The sequence below is a fragment of the Vigna umbellata genome, chromosome 1, assembly GCF_029865625.1.
Source record: "Vigna umbellata cultivar VRB3 chromosome 1, Vumbellata_1.0, whole genome shotgun sequence".
Taxonomy (NCBI): Eukaryota; Viridiplantae; Streptophyta; class Magnoliopsida; order Fabales; family Fabaceae; genus Vigna; species Vigna umbellata.
The window spans coordinates 105999820-106021262 of NC_142165.1; the positions used below are offsets into that span (position 1 = coordinate 105999820).

The window sequence follows — 21443 nt, forward strand, 5'->3', positions numbered from 1 at the left end:
TTTAGAATAAACATCAAGTTTAGTACTATTGTAGATTATCCAAGAAATATTTTTTTCTAATTTCTTCGTATTAGCGAAGCAGATGAAACACTATTCTTTTTAAGCCAATGCCAGGGTTAAGAAATCGGCTATTTAATTTTATTTTCTTAAAAGAAAGAAAGAAAGAGTGAGGCTGAATTAATTAATATATATGTACCCAAAAGACTAATGAATGTTTGGTTAAATTTGAAAGCAGGACTGTTAACCAAATTTTCATTGACTTTATATCTTTGGTCCACTGGAAGTGCTTATACGTTTCTTCAACAAGGCATTCATAACTAATTATTATTATGATATATTTAATGGAACACACATATATATCACTAATGCACTATGATAACGAGTTGGCATAAAAAATTAATCAATCACAATTCATCAGTAACAAAGTCAAAACTGTATTCCTTTGTGATGGCTGATTATCGAAAGATGTACAGCATGAGAATTTTTTCTCTCTCCCATCAACTGTAAAGAAGCTCTGCAAGATTGTATACATCATGCAAAATTGAAATATGAAAGTTTCTGTTGACTTCTTTAAGACATTTGTGCTCAAACGTTTGAGCTGAAACTCAAAAGTTGAGGTTGCCATGTACTTTTATTCAGTCACCAACTCTTTTTCCTACTAGTGTTAGTATTATAGGAGGGTAGGTATCCACTTTTGGTTTCATTAGTAAACCTCACTTTTGGTTTCATTAGTAAACCTGTCTCTCTGGATGGGAGAATAGATTTGGAGGAATGAAAATGAGCGACTTTAAAGGAAAAGAAAGAGACGGGAAGCTGTTTCATTTAAAAGAAAAGAAAAAGACAAATGAAGTTGTTTGAATTAAGAAAAGAAAAATTCTATTTTGACACTCAAGTTTTCTCTTACTTTCGTTTCATTATGTCTTTTATTAATAAAATACTATATTTAATAAATAAAAATAAATGAAATTTTAAAATAAAATAGTAATATTTATGATTGTCAAATGGTAGTGTAATAAAGAAACTATAGCTTTATTTTCATGGGAACAAATAAGGACTGCATGATGAGTACATAGAATGATTTAGTAGGAGACACGTTTATAATGACATATAAGTTTTGTTGGGAATTTAAGCCTGAGTCTAAATTTACATTGAATAAAAATGAGAAAGTAAAATATTATATAAAGATAAATTTTTTATTAATCTATTATCTTAAAGTTTTTGGTAAAGAGTGGTATTAATGTCTTAGTGCAACACCTTTTTTTTATCATTAGTGGAAAAGAGAATTTATGTGTCTCTACAGTAGAAATGATAGTATAGTTATATTTAGTATTTTGATATTTTTATTTTATTTTTTATTTCAAATTACTTTTAACAAAAAATATATTATCCATAAATATCATTTAATAATATTATTATTGAATAAATTTTTAATTTTTATCTATTAAAATATTCTTTTATTTATTACATCAATCAAATTTTACAATTTTTTTAAATTCACTCTAAATTACTTGTGAATCTTTTAAAAAACAATAAACAATTTACGTCAAATTCCTTCAAATTTATTTAATTTTTATCTCTCAAGTCATTTCTCTAAATAAACACATCCTTAATTATTATATACCCTTAAGCTGGATAATGGGACAAATCTTAATAGAAATAAGAATAACATTAGTCTCTAATGTTGTCGTTAGATTTATAATTTCCGACACTTGTTTCAAAAATAGAGTGACCCAGATGTCTAAAAAGGATTTTTTTTTTCAAATGTCTAAAAGAGTGACGCATATGGAAAGAAGAAAAACTCGTCCATGTCGTATTAAGATGTGTAAAGAGTAACTCTAATAACTTTATACAAAAATTAGTGAATAAAAGTATATTAGTTTAACCTATATGTTGCCTGGATGCCCATTGGGTATTCTTAATTATGGTGAGATTTATAATGAATAGATAAAAGACATTATTCGATGAAGAAGCCATAAAAGTAGTGAGTAAATGCAGCTCCTCTTTTTGTTTTTGTTTTCGTCCTTTACTACTCTCTGTTTATGCTGCTGATTTGACCTCAGATACTTGGGGACAGCATCGTGATTCTTGCCAAATATCATTATAATATAGGTTTAATTGCTTCCTTTGTCCCCAGTTTGGTTGAATTGTGTCAAATTCATCCTCATTTTTAAAAAAGTTTCATTGTCGTCCTCACGTGGTATAAAAGTGTCAATTGAATCCAAACATAGAAAAAATTTGTGTCAAAGTAGTCATTTTTCCTATATATCTGTGTCTTCCTTTCATATGTCAGCTATGAAAAGCCTTAAATTGGATAAGGTAAAATGAATATCTGTACTTGATTGTATGAAAGGAAGACACAGAGATATAGGAAAAATGACTACTTTGACACAAATTTTTTCTATGTTTGGATTCAATTGACACTTTTACACCACGTGAGGACGACAATGAAACTTTTACACCACGTGAGGACGACAATGAAACTTTTTTAAAAATGAGGATGAATTTGACACAATTCAACCAAACTGGGGACAAAGGAAGCAATTAAACCTATAATATATAAACATCAAAGGACCTATTTTCATCATCGTACAGGGCTACATTCATTTTAATATAAACACGTATTTTTAACGTACAATCTTTGTTCTCATATAAATATTTGTGTGGCTGATATGGTACTGTCTTATTTTAAGGTAGGAGGACGGCTACGTCTACACCTTCCAAACTAAACAAATAAATACACAAGAACCCTGCAACCAAAAAATAACCTAATTTTATAATAATCTTCACTCTCAATCTACCATTAAATTAATTGCTTTGTAGCTTAAAATTGGAACAGATATTCAAGAAATATCTCAATCGGTTATCTTCCCAAGAATTCAACACTAGACTTTATTCTAAGTTCAATATCTCAATCGGTTATCTTGAGATCATCATAAAAACACTTATTTACATTTTTTTAGTTTAAGTTATCTTAAACACATTTTAATTAATTTTTTCGTTTTTTTATGTTCAAATTCCAAACTGTATGATTACTTGTCAAGTACTTGTCAAATAATTCCGATGCTCAAATCTTAAATTGAAAATTACATTAAAATTTTAAATTCATAATAAATATAATTACTTATTTCTTATCTTTAGCTTATATTTATAGCTGTTAAAATGAGTTTATGATTGGCAAAATCATAATCACGTCCATCATCTTAATAAACAGGACTTACGGTAACTTGATTAGAGATTATCCTTAAAGTTGTTTAAGACTTAAGACTACGACTGTCCCGCTTCATCGCTTTTGTGATCCAATCATCCATTGATGCACACCGTATCATATAGTGCAGTAAAATATTTTTATTCTCATTTATTACTACTATTTTTTTTATTTATTATTCATATTATTATTTATAATTATTTTTATTTTGTATTATTATTATTATTTGTTATATATTTCACCTCTTTTTTCACATCCTTGAGAATGAGTCGAAAATCATCTCACCTCAGTTCCTTTTATTTTTAACGGATGCATACTAAAGGAAAAAACAGAGCAAGGTATATGACTAATGCATTAATAAGTTTGATTTCTCCCGCATAATTATTAGCCTACATCGTTTAAAAAAGCTAAAAAATATAAAATGTTTTTATAATTTTATAATCCTGAATTTAAATGTTTTATAAGGATTTGGTGTAAGTATAAAAGTAAATTTGCACAAATCATACACTAATTATTGTATGAGTTCTTCAGTTAGAGAAGAGTTGTTGATTGTCTTATGCTAAAAACTAAATGCTTTCACTTGCTCATAATTGTTTTGTCATTATATATATAATTGGTTCAAATATATAGTTATTTCACCATCTAATGCTATTTATATTCATATAAGATCAAAAGTATTTCGTAGCTGGATTAATTAATTGGAAATTGAATAGTTAATTATAAACACAATGGTCCTCATCAAGGTTATGTACGGTATATATGATTCTCACAATCTATTAATATATATATATATATATATATATATATATATATATATATATATATATATATATATATATATAAGTGGTTGAGACACCAACTCTTTGAAACAAAACCTAAACTTCTTAAACTTCTATTATTTACTCACATAAGCAAACTTCACATATTCTCTTTCCCTAATTCATTGGTTATTTAGGGTTTCTTTATAACAACTCTTAACCTTATACACAAATATAAATCATTAACTTCAATTCTTAACATTATTGTTTATAATAATCTCTTTTTTTTTCATTATTGTATTATGAACCTATATATTAAATTATAAACAAGTTGAAAGAATTTGAAGTTACAAGAAGATCAACGTCCATTCCATCAGAGTAGGTTCTCTGAAGTGTCGTGGTTACAATACATATGTTGGAACTTTTTCCTACATTTTTTGTTTCGAGTTCTACAACGTTTTCTTAATTGATTCATTTATTCATTTTACTAATCTATAGGATCTACCATCTACTGAACCTTCCCAACATTTTTTTTAAAATTTGTCTTCAATTTAAATAATATTATTACTTTTTTATTTTATTTGACAGGGCTCAATGTTATACCATATAGTAGGGTAAATTTGTATTGCAACATTTACGTTTATCTTTTTGAAGATATTATACTATTGTTAAAAACGGTTGTCATACGAATTGGATTTGGAGTGCTTTGAAATTATATGCATTAAATCATTTTTTTGAGGGACAAGACAGAAATCTAAAAATATTTTAAAATAAATTAAGATAGTCAACATTAGACAATACAAATAAATACATTTTTTAGAAATTTAAACAACAAATTTACAATTTGTTAAATATCCAATTTGAAACAAAGGTTTATCAGACACATATATAAGATAGAATATCTCAAACTTATTTAAACCTAAAAACTTTACAACATATATATGGTAAGATAGAGAAGAAAAACATAATTTATTAATAATAGATAGATTCCAGCTTTGGTTGAGAGGGTAAGTCTTGTGCAGCATCCCACTATGTGAGATAACATGCTGAGCCATTATCTACAATTTGAACCACTTTAGCATTGTCTTTGTTTTTTGTTGTCTCCATCTTTCTGGTTTTTGTGCTTACCAGTTACACAAAGGAATAAGATCTTGTCTTTTAAGGATATTTCGGTCTTAAACTACTGCATTCGTAAAAATTGTAGTGCCCAAGACAAATTAAGGAATCAGTTCCCCAACAAGGGGAATTGGTAAAAAGAATTACAAAAAGTGAGAGAGATATCTTCTTCTGTTTTTGTTGTTGTAACCGTTAGTATTAGTTGTGCTTCCCCTTTGTACATATTTTATTCTCTCAAAGATAATGAGAATTTTTCTGCAGGTGACTGAGTTCTGCAAATTATAGTAACCAATTCTTGAACTAGAGAGATTTCGATGTTTATGAAGTCATGCAAATGAGAATGATATCAAAGAACCAATTCCTCTATACGAAGAGGATATTAAGAAACAGTTCAATTAAGATTTAACTTCTTCATAAGTTTGATTACTTCTCATTAAGTTTTTATTAAAAATTATTTTATCGTGCATTCATAATTTTTATAGTTTTTATTAAGTTTTTGTTGTTTGATTGATGTCCACGTGATCATAATTTTATTTTATGTCGGGGTTGCTTTACATGTTTCTATATAAAAAAAATAAGAAATACATAAATTAAGTTTAAATTTGCCATTAAAAAAATTAATATCGATTTTAATCTTTATATTCATAGCAATTATTCAATATTTCTTTTTAATTTATTTTTTATTCAATATATTTTATGTGAGAATCTAAAAATAAAATATTAGAAGTGATAGGATCTGCTAAATAATTAGAGTCAATTATTTTAATATTAAAATTTTAAATTTATAATTAGAATTTTAATAAACAAGTTTCATTATCTAGAAGAACATTATCTCTTTAGAGAAAGAACTTTTCTCTAGAGATTTTCTACCATCCCTTTAAGTTTTCTCATTTTTTGTTCATCTGTTTGAAGATCAAAGAGTATCTAAGTGATCACTGGGACAAGGTCTTCAAGTCTATAATTACTTTGTTAGTTTGTACTATTTTCTCTAGTTTGTCCATGCATGTGAGTATTGTTATGTTGCATGCATCATCTAAGTCTTATATAAGACTCTCTACTAATCAGTTATACTAACAATATGCTCTGATCATTATTTTGTGGTTTATAGGAGCAAAAAGAGTTCCTTGAGCTGAAGGAGTCATTATAGATTCAACACTGAGCTTCTACCAGGTAAAGGACTACTATATTTTAAAGTCATTAATATGTTTTTAATTTATGATGTATGTTGAATTTGATATGAATTTATGGTTTGGTATGGAATTTTTATATGAATATATATGGTTTCAAGAGAAGTTTTTTGTGTGGTTTGAAGTTAGGTATGTGTTGATGTAAGGATTATGTATTGGGGTTATCCTGATATTCGAATAATCATTCAATCTCAAGTAGAGAATGGTGGGGTATGTAGTGAGAAGAACAGAAGGTCCTAGTCTAGGGGTTTTACCTTGGTCTAAAGTGTTAACGGACTAATCTTATGTGGGGTAGGATAAAACTCATTGACAATGACTTTACAGAGTAGTAGAGACTACCACAAGTGCATAACCTGCTAGAATTTGATATCAATTTTTTATTCGGATAGTCAAGTCTAGAGTTACTATTTGTATGCTTAGGATTTGTTTGATTTATTTGTGCTTAATTATTATATTCATAACTTAATTGTATGTTTTTTTTGGTAAAATTAGCTTATTCTTTTATTTTTGTTTGTGTTTTGAATTTTTTTGGTATATGATCACCTTAATGGTATAAACTGTTAAGAAAATATTTATTAAGTGAGTATTAGGTCATGATGAAACTCTTGTGTAGAATAAAACTTTAACTCCTTTATATATATATATATATATATATATATATATATATATATATATATATATATATATATATATATATATATATATATAGGGGTTTGCTAACGCGTATTTTAAGGTTAAGGGTATTTTAATAATTTTCATTCTCAAAACTAAAAAAAAAAAGAAACCCTTACTCACCTCTCTCATTCCTCTCAACCCTTTCTCTTTCATCTTTCTTACTCCAATTCGTTAAACAATCTTACAAAAAAATGATTTTATAATGAGTTTTCATCTTATAATTTTTGTTTTATCTAATTTTATCCAATTTTTACAAGCATAAAGGAATTGGTAATTGACCTGGAAGAAATCAGAAACACTCGTTGTTAAACAATTTCTTAAAAAAAATGACTTTATAATGAGTTTTCATTTTATAATTGAAATTAGAGAGATTAGTGAAGATGGTGAAAATTGAAGAGATCTTGAATGAAAAGGTTGGAGTGAGAGAGATTAAAGGAATGAGAGAGGTGAGTAAGGGTTTGAAGGATTTTTTTTTTTATGTTTTGAAAATTAAAATTATTAAAATAGTCGTAACGTTAAAACTTAGAATCCATGATATATAAGGGTATTTTTGTCTACTAAAATCCGATATACATTGCTAAAATGTACCAACTGAAAAACAGGCATACGCGTTAGCAAACCCATATATATATATATATATATATATATATATATATATGTGTGTTATAATTATATTCACGTAACTATAATAAAATTTTATATATTCTCTTATAAATTAATTATTTTCTTTCTTTTTCGTAATAATGTTAATAACATTGAAATTATTCTCGGCTCAAAATCAGGAGTTAAAAGTAAAGTAGAAGTTTGTTTGTACTTTCAGAAACTACAATTGTTTCTATCGGTGGCACTGAACATGGGAAAGTCGCAGGCCTCGCACAAGGTGAAGGCTGCCAACACACTCCGTTGAGTCTTTTTAAAAATATGAAAATTACAATAAATTAAGAGAAAATATTATATAATCAGTATGAATATAAAAGTTAAAAGTCTTGTTAAGCTTTTTATTATTATTGAATTATTTTTTGTAACTAACTCTTTCGTATCTTTATCAACCATTATGTATTTTATTTTCTCAACTAAACCTTTATACTGTTTATATAGTTTTCTTATTTTTTATTTGAAAAATATATATTTTTATTTTAAAAATATAAAAATAAATATTTAAAACTATAGAAATGTAGAAATTTTATTAGAAAAAATTTTAATTAGAAAAAGTATGAAAATAGAAAATTAAAAATATAAAAAATATCAATTTTCTTAATTAAAAATTATAAAATAGAAAAAATATTAAAACTTATTAAAAAATATATTTAGAAAACAAATAAAATAGATTTGAAGCTTTTCTATGCAATTTTTTTATTTTTAATTTTAAAAATTTTGAGTATTATAAAATTTATTTCTTACTTTTTTAATAATTTGGATAAAAAAACATTTAAAAGTGTTCTTTGAAAATTAATTTCTGATTACTTTTTTTATGTAGAATGATCACATTGAAGGTAAAAATTCAGCACCAAGAAATTAAATCTAACGTAGAAACGAAATTATGTTATATATATAACGTATAATGTGTTGTATTAGAAAAAAAGATCTCCAACGGTTCTATATCAAAAAAGTATTTAAAATACTGTAAAAAAATTCAAAGAAAAACATATTCACATTTAAATAATTAAATATAAAAAACTAAACCATAAAAATATTTCTTTACATTTACATATTTAAATAAAATAAAAATAATCAAATTTATTTCAAATATCTTAAATGACTATATTTTTAAATTTCTTAAAGAAATTTCTATACTTTTTCTATTTTCAAAATTTTATGAATTTGAATTAAAAATTCTACATTTTTGCTATATTTTTAAATTTCTACTGTTATATTTTTCATAAATATTTAATAAATTTTAATAATTTTCTATTTTAAAATTTTAATAAACTTCGATTATAAATTTGATATTTTGTTATATTTATAATTTTATATTTCTATAGTTTTAAATATTGTTTTTATATTTTTTACAAACAGAAATTTAATTTTTCAAAAAAAAGAAGAATAATTAAACGGCATTATAGTAAAATAAAATTTGAGAAAATAAAATTGTACTGATAATAAAGATGTGAAAAAATTTATCTATTATTATCTAAGTTAGCGCTATTGTGCTTCAAACTATAAAAATTAGGTGGTGATACAAATTTTGGACAGTCAATGAAATAACAAAAAATTTAATAAAAAACAATAATGATATATGTGTACAATCACGTCGTCAGGTTAATAAAAAATAATGAAAAACTCAATAAGAAAATATAAAACTTTAGCATACGAAAATAAATTTTTAAGACAGTTACTCTGTTTCTTTCAACACTTAGTATATGTGAACATCCTGCAGAATGAAGACAGAGAGTGACATTTAAAGTTGCGTAACTATTGAGTGGAAAAACTCCACAGCAGTCTTTCTTGGATAAAATCAAAAGAAGGTGAAAACAAACTAGAATGTAGAAGCACTCGTGTGCAATGCTATTAAGGAAGCATAATCACCTTCCTTGTTCAGTAAAGCTTCATGTGTTCCCTTTTCTGTTATCACACCATTTTTTACTACTGCAATTAAATCCGCACCCTTTATAGTAGATAGCCTATGAGCCACTACTACTGTGGTTCGGTTCACCATAACACGCTCTAGTGCATCCTGAACCACTTTCTCAGACTCTGCATCAAGTGCACTAGTCGCCTCATCCAGTAGTAATATTTTTGGATTCTTCACTATTGCTCGTGCAATTGCCACTCGTTGTTTCTGCCCTCCAGATAGCTGAATCCCTCTTTCCCCAACTATTGTGTCATAACCCTGCACATACAACATATTGCACATACGGTGTCTTAAAAACTAGTACAAATTCTGAATTTTGTGTATATGGTTGCAAGAGACTTTAAGAGACGTGAGTTTATAGGACACCGTAATTTACCTCCTGCAAACTACTGGTGAAGTTGTGAGCATTTGCCAGTTCTGCTGCAGCTATAACTTCTGCCTCTGTTGCATCCCCTCCTTTGCCATATGCAATATTGGCTCGGATGGTATCATTAAACAGCACAGGCTCTTGGCTCACCAGACCCATCTGCTGTCTTAGCCATTTAATTTGCATGCTTTTTATTTCTTTTCCATCCAGTGTAATGTGACCTGAGTCTGGATCGTAAAACCTCAGCAACAATGAGATCACTGTTGATTTTCCACTTCCACTTTCCCCAACCAGTGCAACTGTCTGTTTATTTTATCAGTATAATCACTTAATCTAATAGTTTAAGAAGAACAACCAACCTAATCTATCAGAATGGATGGACAGTTAAGAGTTACCTTGCCACTATGAATAGTCAAGCAAAGATCTCTGAATATTTGAACATCAGGTCTGGTGGGATACTTGAAACTAACATTTTTAAATTCAATCTCTCCCTTTACTTCTTCCAACGTCAATCCAGAGTCATCACTTGGGTCAATTTGTGACTTTCGGTCAAGAATAGCAAATACAGAAGCGGCAGCACTTTTTGATTTAGCAGAATCAAGGACCAAAGAGCCAGATTGGGAGATTCCCATAGCTGCCATGCTGAGTGCAAAAAGAACCTGGAAATCAGGAATCAATAAAATTAATACAAGAAAAATAGATAAACCCTGTGTGCATGCCACCTTACCTCACTGTTAGCATAACTGTCACGACAAGAAGTGGTGGAAATTTTGACTCAGTGAAAGATTAAGGAGAGAGTAAAGTAACTTACTCGGAAAACATCTGAGAATGTTGATTTTCCATCCTTTACAAGTCGAGCTCCAGCATAAAAACTGCATGCATAAACTGTGTAAAGCATGAAGAATGATATCCCATAACCAATTCCACTTATTATCCCTCGCCTTATGCCTGTTTTAATTGGTCCTTCACACTTTTTCTGGTACAATTCCATCACCTTCTTTTCAGCACAGAAAGAGGCAACAGTTCTTATACTCCCTACAGCATCACTTGCGACTTGACTTGCTTCCTCGTACAGTTTCTGCAAAGTAAATAGAATGTCAATTCTCGTATCAAGCACATGCATGTCACTGTTGAACCATTCTCTTACGTTATATAGTAACTTTTTTCTATCTTTTCTGGAAAACTTCTGTAAAATAAAAAAGAAATTGCTGAAACATACAGTCAGTTGGTTGATGTAAAAAACAAAACCTTTGTATCTGCGCTGAATCCTGTTATGAACTTGAATTGCAGGTAGCCATTTAGTCCTAATAACGGTGCCAAAGCTAGCACTATAAGAGCAAGCTGCCAGCTTGCTTCAAACGCAATTACCAAACAGCCGACAACTGTAGCAACATTTTGAACTAGCAAACCAAGTGCATCCCCAACCAAAGCTCGAACAGCAGCTGCATCAGAAGAGAGCCTTGCTCCAATTGCTCCACTTGAATGTTCAGCTTCATCGAACCAGCTAACTTCCATGTGAACAACTTTCTCAAAACACATTTTCCTAATCCTTTTGATCAACTTACCGCCGGCAACACCAAAAAAGTAGAATCTACAAGGAGCTGTGATAAATGATACCGCACCAATTGCAACAAATAGTAATGCCCAAAGCTTTGAATCTTTCCGAAGTTTATCTACTGGCTCATAGAAAATACTTATCATTTTGGAAACGAAGAGTGCAATAATGGGTGTTAATAGTCCACTTACTACTGCAGCTAGAGTCCCTATAAACAAGACTGGAATCTCGGACTTGTTTAAATATGCCAGGCGAGAGAGTGGCACTTGCGCTGGTGAAGAAACTGTTGCAGGAAGTGCTTGAGATCCTCTGCCTGAAAGATCCAAGCTAATCGTTGGGGGAACAACATGTGATTCTGAGAAAGAGTTGCAACCACTGCTTCCAACTTCTGCTGACCTTTGGCTTATAGATCGTAAGGAAGATCTTTGACTTAATTGTCTACCAGAAAGAACTGGACTTTCTATCTTGTCTGTGTCATATGAAGCATTTTGTTCTGACCCTTTAATTTCCTGCAGTCTAATGAGCTGGCTATAGACTCCAGTGGGATCATTGGTGAGTTCGGCATGTGAACCTGATCATGGAAAAATATATAAACATTTGAAAATTGAGTCTGGGAGAAATTAAACTTCTATTACTGCATGCTATGTCTACCTTTTTCAACTATTTTTCCTTGATGAATAACAGCAATGCTATCAGCATTCCTTATGGTACTTAAACGGTGGGCTACAATGACTGTTGTTCGGTTTATCATCATTCTGTCCAGTGCTTCCTGTACAATTTTCTCAGACTCAACATCAAGTGAACTTGTAGCTTCATCCAGAAGCAGGATTCTTGGGTCTCTCAAAATCGCTCTTGCTATTGCAACCCTTTGCTTTTGACCCCCAGAAAGCTGAGTTCCATGCTCACCAACCATTGTGTCCAGTCCCTAGGTTCATCATTCATAATTATACCAAATTACATATGTAAAAGGAGCATTTAATATCATGATAGAACTAATTCTTTTTTTCACAAGTACAATATACTCTGGACATAAAGATAATCCTGAGAAAGGAAGAGAACATTTCAAACTGTTGAGCAGTATGCAATTTTGACATTTAAAATTTTAAATGAAGATTCAAGGGTTGACCTGAGGAAGTCTATTTATAAATTTGGCAGCATTAGCTAGTTCTGCTGATGCTCTGATTTCTTCAACAGTTGCATCATCCTTGCCATAGGCAATATTCTCTTTAATACTACAGGTAAAGAGAACTGGTTCCTGGCTAACAAGGCCTATTTTCTGTCTGATCCATTTCAGTTGAAATTCTTTGAGGTTGATACTGTCAATGAGAACTTCACCTGCCTGTGGATCATAAAATCTCTCTATCAAACTAACAACTGTGGATTTCCCACTCCCACTTTCTCCAACCAAAGCTGTCGTAGTGCCACTTGGTACTGAAAGAGAAAATCCATTGAATATAAGTTCGTCTGGTCTTGTAGGATAACTAAAGTAAACCTCCCTTAGTTCTATATGTCCACCGATGTCTTCAAGCTGCCGACCAGTTGTATCATAAGCATCGATTTCTGGCTTCCTCTTAATTGTTTCAAACATCTTAAAGGCAGCAGCTTTTCCAGCAGCAAAAGCGCTCAAGCTTGGAGATGCCTGCCCAAGAGACCTGGGATTGGAAATCTAGTTAGATAGGATGGTTTTCGGAGAGGAGGAAGGAATCAATTCAGAAACCTTAAGCTCATAATAAGAAAGAGGAAAACACAACTTACGCGGAGCCAGTCAAAACAGCCATCATTACTGTCACAACCTCTCCTCCTGTATATCCTTTCTCTATTATCATTTTTGCACCAAACCATATAGCCAAACCGTAACTGCAGGTAAAAACAAAGTAGAGAGCACCAAACCCAAAACCAGAAGCTAGTGCCTCTCGCACTCCAGCCTTGTAAGCTTTGATTAAGGACTGACTATATTTATCTATTGCTTGCTTCTCCCCAGTGAATGATGCAACCTGCATTGGATAAGTGGAAGTCATTCATATCTTCTGCCATATCAAAAGGAAAAATCTGGAGTTATTGTTTTGTTCAGTATGCATACAGTTCGGATAGAACCTATTGTCTGCTCTACTACAGTTGCAGCTAGGGAATAAGCTTCTTGTCCCCTGGATGATGCTTTTGCAATAACAAGGCTTACCATGGCGCCACCCAAAACAATAAGTGGAATACAAGATAACATGACAACAGTTAGAAGCCATCCCCTGATGAATGCTATTACAAAACCTCCAACGGAAGTTGCCAGTAACTGTAAGAACTGTCCTACCTGAAATATAAGGGAGAAAAAAAGCATTGAAAGAAACAAATTTTACCTCAAACGACAAGGTAATGGTTTAAGACTTGTAAGGTGGTTCATTAAAATTAATACCTTTTCACCCATGGCATCTTGAATAAGAACAGTATCACCTGACATCCTTCCAACAACCTCTCCTGTTCTAGTTTCCTTGTCAAAGAAGGTGACATCTTGCCTCAAAATAGTTTGAAGGTATAATCCTCTAATTCTAGCAGCTTGTCTCTCTCCAGTGATCATCCAGCATGTTAACTCTGGTTCATAACAAACGGGGTTTCTTTAGGGGTGATGATTGACCAAACTAATTAGGTAGATTGTAAGAACTAACAAATAATCTGATGTACTTACGCAAAAGTGATGCAAAACAGGTTACCACAGCCAAGTATACAATTTCCAAAGACACCTGATACGGTAATTTGATGTGATGTGTTAAATCTGAGAATGTTAAGTTACCACTTCTGATATTCCTAGTAACTCCTCAACCGCTTCACCAATTTCACCTTAGATGTTTCACCAATATGGATTAATATTAACAAAAGGGATTCATGAGGAATTACCTTGGAAACTTCAACAACAACTTCGTTGGAGTTTTTGGTTCCTCCAAATGCGTTGATCATATTTCCAAATAACAAAGTCATCAAGGGAGGGGAGATTCCATTCGCGATAGCACCCATAGTCCCCACGATCATCAATAAATGATCAAAAGAATCAGCAAATGAGAAAAGTTTGTATAACGGTATTGTTTTGGCAGATTCATCTTTGGACTTTCTCTTTGAATCTTGCTTCCTCTCAGAATGTCCATTCAAGTCTATATCCTCTGACATTTTCTTGATGGAAAACTTTGCACACCCCTGTACCACTAGTTAGTGATCACTATAAACCAAAAACGCTTGCATCAATTGCATGAAGATTCAAATTAGTAGAACACATCAAGATTATTGTGCTGTCCAAAAATTATAACCTTATTGTGAAATCTAACTTTTTATTCACTTCTTGACTTGTTGTTGTGTGTGCAGTGAGTTTGGCATTTTCTTAATGAGGTTCTGAATTCAGTCAATGTCATACGTAAGAATTACTTCAGTGAAAACCATGACTCAACTTCAACAAAATGTTCTTCAGCAGAAAATAAGCAACTTAAAATGGCAACGAGTTAACACCAAAAACTGCATCAACTAACACTTCGAGTGATTGGCCTGGCAAAACAAGTTTCCTTGGCAAAGTTTATAAAACATATTCCTGCTTTTAAAAGGGAATTCTTGACAGTTAAAAAAATTTCTTCTAGGAAATAATTTCAATCATTTAAAAGCCATTTAAGAAATAAGAATGCGTCTCTGTCGGATTATTCCTTTTGAATTTAAATATAATTCATTTTTTTATTAATAAAGAAAATTAGCTATTACAATTAAATTTACTGCTGACAAAAAAACAATTAACTTTACTAATTATGTCTAAAAGTGGGTTTAAAGAATTTTAGGTGTCATCTATCTTTGTTTTAAGTACTTCATAAATTTTTTTTTTATTTTAGGTACAAATAAATTAAATATTTTAATTTTCATTTATTTTATTATTTACTTAACTTGTATTAAAAAATTTAAAAGTATATTACCGTCTAGTCAATCTTAAATCGAACAATTTAAACAGGACTAATCATGTCATAACATAACCGTGTATTATTTTGAAACTGAGTAGTTGCGATAAGAGGTCCAATGGTCAACTTACAAACAAAAAACCTATAACACTTATTGGTTTAAGATAAAGTATGATTATAATCAATTGGGTTGTAATTAGACTATCTTTTATAGAAAGTTCATTTGAAATCTATAAATACAGATTTTAAGTAAAGAAGTAAGTAATGACATTTAATATATGCTTAAATAGTCAAATATTTATTAACTTTGACATCAGAGTATCTTTTATTATATGTAATTTCTAACTGTAAATTGACAAACGAATAGTAACACTAAAACAAACATTGAACTTTCAATAACTCAGTAATACAACAAATCTTTGATCTTGACTCCATATCCAAAAGAAATATATTTTTTATACACCAAAAACATGCATAGATGTAGAAATCAAAGAAGAAAGACATAATTGTTAACCATAATAAGCATACTATCTTAAAATAGTAAAATTAATTAAGTCACACACACTTAATAATATTGAAAAAAAATATTATTAATATGATACTTAATTTTAAAAATAATGTATTAAATATAAAAAATTAAAAAAATAAAAATATCAAAATTGGATTATAACTAATGAGTTCACCTAATTTGAGTTGAGTTAAAGGTGAACTAATATATAACCTACCAACAACTATTAATTATTAATATTTTTATCATTTTTATAAGTTTTTTATTAAAATTATTTATTATTTCAAATTATATAGATTTATAATATGACTTTTTTAAGTACTAAATATTATTTAATAATATTTAAATAGTTTAGATATTTAATTTATTTATTTATCAATTTATATATATATATATATACATATATATATATATATATATACATATATATATATATGTCGATATTTTAATTTTTCGCCTACTATCTTTATAATAATATTTAGAGAGTTTGACACCAGGGCACTGACGAGGGCAGGGAGTGATCGCCGGTGCAAGAGACACGAAGTGCAAGGGGTACTAACAAGGAGCGGCTCCTAACAGGCTTCTAGTGCAAGGGACACATGGACAAATCGAACATACACCGGAATGAGAGGGATCTAGAGACTGTATAGGTATGGGACTATACAGGTGAAGGATAGCTTAAAGGGATTGATTTGGCTACTCATATCACCAAAATGCATTTGTTTTTCGGTAGCCTAACCCATGAAGTAAACACTTTGATTACTTTGATTTTATTATTTTAAAAACATTTAATCAAGTCAATATATTCTTATTATAATATAATAAATATATAAATAAATTGTAAAAAAATATTTCCAAATCCACAAATCCATCAAACAAAAATGAATCGAGTCAATTTATAAAATTTTTGATTCACCAAAAAATAAGTTGGACTGAACTTATCTTTTTTAACTCAATCTATCTATGATGAGTCAACTATGTGAAATGGATTTACTTACCTTGACATAAAAAAATTAATAAATACTTAAAATTTATTTAAATATTAAAAATAATAATATTTTGTTAAAGTCAGTTTTCATTAAGGCTTGATGATGAAAGTAAAAGGAGAAGAGAAATCGGAATTGAATGGTATTCTCAAAAGAGTTCTTAACCTAATGTGGAGAGAATTGGCTATAATTAGCTTGGAATGAATAAAGGAGAGTTAATCACACAAGAATTCTTATAATTGAGTTTTGTAAAAAAAAATAATAGGAAGTTAATTAAAAATACTTCCATTGATATATTTAAAAGTTAACTAAACATAAATAGAATATGTATTGAATTTTTATATTATAATTTAAATGTAAACATTGGTATAAATTTTTTCAAACCCTTATAATAACAGTGTCAAAATTAATATTAATAATAATTTTTAATTACTTAACTAATTAATCACAATTTTTTACATAGCCGACACCTAAAAGTAGATTCTAAATAATAAATACTATTTTAGTGTTTTACCAGAACTACCTCTTCAAAGCAACAATTATTTGAGAAGACATATTATACACTAGTTTATGTTAGCCAAAAGGCAGAACCTATGATGCTTACGTCTGTAAAAACAAAAAGACAATTATATATTTGGGATGATGTTTAATAAATTGATTTTAAATTAAATTGAGGTTGTAAATTGGTTAAATTAATAAATAAAATTAGCCATTACAGTTAAATTTACTGCTGACAAAAAAAAAACAATTAGCTTTCCTGATTATGTCTAAAAGTGGGTTTAAAGAATTTTAGGTGTCATCTTTGCTTGAAGTACTTCATAAACATGTTAAGTACAAATAAATTAAATATTTTAATTTAAATTTATTTTATTTCACCGTCTGGTTAATTTTGGATTGAATGGTTTAAACACAACATGTCACAAAAATAATTGTGCATTACTCTAAAACCGAGTGAATTTATAAAAAAATTATCTCTACACTATTTAATGTAAGATAAAGTCAAATTGATCGTAATTAGGTTATTCTTAATAAAAATCATTTTAAAATTTATACATAAAGATTTTAAGTACAGAGATAAATGATAATATTTAATATATATTCACTATTTAAATAGTCAAATCTTTATAAACATCTAAAAAGAATAATGATGTAATAATAAACATTTAAACTTTAATAAGAAATCTTTGATATGTATTCCATATCCAAAATAAATATCTTCTTTAAATATGTTATGAAAGTGTTGCGTGAAATAGAAGAATAAAAGAAGAAAGAAATAAGATAACAAATATGACTATGATGGGTAAACATGTTATCTTAAAATAATGATTAATTAATTCTAAGTTAATCTATATTCGTTAAAGAAATTACCAAAACAGATTCTAACTCGTAAGTTAACATTAGAATTCGAGTTAAGTTAAAAGGTAAACTAATATTTAACTTATCAATAAGATACTTCATTAATATTTTTATTATTTTTATAAGTTTTTTTATTAAAATTATTTACTATTTCAAACTATATTATATAATTTGATATTTTTAAGTACTAAAATATTGTTTAATAAGATTAAAATAGTTTAGATATTTATTTTTAAGTACTTTAATTTTTAATTATTATTTTTATAATAATATTTGAAGAATTGAAGAAACATTTTGATTTCATTATTATAAAAAAATTAATCAAATCAAAATCAATATATTTTTATTGTATTATAATAAATATAATAAATATAAAAAATAAATTGTAAAAGTAAAATATTTATAAGTCAATTCGCAAACTCATCAACTAATAATTAATCAAATCAGTTTAAAAAAAAATTAATTCACCAAAAAATAATTGGATTTAACTTATTTTTTTAACTCAATCCATAACGAGTACTAAGTAAATTTACTCATCTTGATATAAAAATATAATAAATACTTAAAATTTATTTAAATATTAAAACTAATAGTATTTTGTTAAAGTCGTTTTCATTAAAACTTGATAAAAGTAAAAGGAAAAGAGAAATCAGAATTGGATGGTATTGTGAGAAGAATTCTTAACCTAATGTGCAAAGAATTAGCTATAACTAACTTGGAATGAATAAAGGAGAGTTAATCACACAGTAATTCTTATAATTGAGTTTTGTTATAAAAAAATTAATAGAAGTTAATTAAAAATACCTCCATTGATGATATATTTAAAAGTTAACTAAACATAAATAGAATATGTATTGAATTTTTATAATTTAAATGCAAACATTGGTATAAATTTTTTTTAAACCCTTATAATAACAATGTCAAAATTAATCTTAATAATAATTTTTAATTAATTAACTAATTAATCACAATTTTTTACATCGCCAACACCTAAAAGTAGATTCCAAATAACAAATACTATTTTAATGTTAGACCAAAACTACCTCTTCAAAGCAACAATTGTTTGAGAAGACATATGATCCACTCTTTTATGTTAGCCAAAAGGCCGAATATATGATGCTGACGTCAGGAAAAAGACAATCATATATTTGGGATGATGTTTAATAAACTGATTTTAAATTAAATTGAGGTTGTAAATTGGTTAAATTAATTTTAAGGTTATTTTTTTATAATTATTTTGGTGTGGTACATTTAATTATGTTTTTTAATAAAAAATTTGAATCTGACACATTTTCTAAACTATAACATCACGTGAGTGCAAAAGAAAATTCTATATTTTATTAATTATATATCTTTTTACTAGGGTGAGCAAAGTGCACTGCACTGTAAAAATTTATAGTTAATTATAAATCAGTTCAGAACTGAACTAAAAAATAGTTCAAAATAACTGAACTGAACTATTTTCTGATTCAATTATACTAAGTACAGTTCAGTTAATTAGTTTTTAGTTTATCATACTACAATTCAATTAACTATAGTCCATGTTCAATTAATCCATGACAACTCATCAACACTACACTTTCCCAGAAGAAATAAAACACGATAAAGTAAAATTCTCATAATTAATTAATATACGTCACAATAATATTAATTTGATAGAAACAAAAAATAATAAAATAATTCATCCACACAAATATTATGTCATCTGCGTAATGGTGTGAAGATGCTAGCATCCTTCTTCACCAATCCTCTAGAGAGAAGATGCTGCAGAACCAAAGCCCTCGGAACGAATTCTTCCTCCAAATTGTACCTAAACAACCAATGGTACGCAATAAACACAGAACTATCTCATCCAAGCTGACCCATCCAAAACCCTGTCACTGCATCAAGTTTCTCCATGGAACAGAGCATCATTGCAGGGTGTTTTCTAAACACATCATAAAGATGACCTAAACCACTATGATAGAAAATGGCATAAATCACAGTTCATAGTTAACTGTACAATTCACAGTTAACTGTACACTAAGTTCAATATTTTTAAACTGAACTGTTAAACAATATAATTGGTTTTTAGTACAAATAGTTTAAGTTTTTTAAGTACCAAATAGTATAGATTAACTATAATTTACAGTTTTTTTTACTGTGCCGAGTCCTACTTTTTACTAACATTTCCTTATATGATCATCTATTTGGGACTAAATTATGTTTATGTATAAATTTATTTGGGGCTAAATTATTGTTTAATCTTCTTGTTTCCTTACCAAGATCATCTATTTTAAAATGGTTTTTTAACAGTTTTATTTAAAGGGTTTAATTTATGTTCTTATTTTTTTAAAATATTTCACTTTTATTTTCCAAACTAAGTCACAAAGCCACAAATACTAAGTTAACTGTTAACCTTGTTGTTTTAAGACCACCATTAATTGACATTTTAAAATCCTTTACATAATAATTTTATAATTTTTGTAAATTATTAGTAAAAATATATGTGTTACGAATATGTTTTTTTTATTTTATGATATTAAAAAATAATAAAATTATCATTGTTATTATTATTATTATTATTATTATAGATTATAAAATTAAATATAAATATTTTTATAATTTTATTATAAATATTTTTTAATTATTTTATAGATAGTTTTATCATTAAAATATAATTAAATTTAAAAAAAACGGTCAAATTGAAAAAACAATTACTTAAAAAGGTAAATTTAATAAAATAATTATTTTAATTTAAAAGGTAAAATTGAAAAGATAAAAGAACAAATTTATTTTTTATATATATGTATAAATAATTTATTTATTAAAGAAACCAAAACTATACTGACCCTGTATTAAATGCGCGCATTTTTTCCTTTAATTCATACTTCTTTTCATAAGACGAGTTCTTTGCCAAAATTTTTTTTAATGAGGCATTTATCCATAATGCAAATTCATTAAGCAAATTAAGCTCGAATTCAACAATTTAAATTCATTCATAAAATTCAGTAAATAATAAAACTCATTCTTCCATCAATTTAGTCTATTTTGAGGTAGTGAATCATAAAACTCATTCATCTATTAAGTTAATCCACTTGTAACTTAATTTTAGCTTTCGTGAAAGAGACTTATATATGTAACCTCAATATATTATAAAATATCTCCAAAATATTTATAATTAATATTTTATAATATAATAATTTATTATTCAATTCTATTATATCCTTAACACTCTTTAAATATCATAATCATATATATATAT

The 21443-nt window shown here is 28.1% G+C and overlaps 1 protein-coding gene across 1 annotated transcript; it reads right to left on the reverse strand.

Moving 5' to 3' along the window:
• Window positions 1–9226: 9226 nt before the first annotated feature.
• On the reverse strand, window positions 9227–14600 carry LOC124838272 (ABC transporter B family member 11-like). The gene is made up of 12 exons (XM_088105386.1): window positions 14319–14600; window positions 14110–14164; window positions 13840–14015; window positions 13516–13737; window positions 13191–13429; window positions 12562–13087; window positions 12087–12360; window positions 11129–12006; window positions 10692–10958; window positions 10276–10539; window positions 9890–10183; window positions 9227–9771 (listed from the first exon to the last, which is right to left on the reverse strand). The coding sequence occupies exons 1-12, from the start codon at window positions 14583–14585 to the stop codon at window positions 9418–9420; spliced, it is 3816 nt and encodes a 1271-aa protein (XP_087961512.1). The 5' UTR covers window positions 14586–14600; the 3' UTR covers window positions 9227–9417.
• Between the last annotated feature and the right edge of the window lie 6843 nt (window positions 14601–21443).

Bases quoted from the DNA above. Each gene is read 5' to 3' on its own strand.
- LOC124838272 (XM_088105386.1), bottom strand. From the start codon at position 14,585: ATGTCAGAGGATATAGACTTGAATGGACATTCTGAGAGGAAGCAAGAT. The intron at 10,959-11,128 runs GTTTTGTTTTTT...TTTACTTTGCAG, and splicing joins GATTCAGCGCAGATACAAAG to AAACTGTACGAGGAAGCAAG. The intron at 10,540-10,691 runs GTAAGTTACTTT...CCTGATTTCCAG, and splicing joins CATTCTCAGATGTTTTCCGA to GTTCTTTTTGCACTCAGCAT.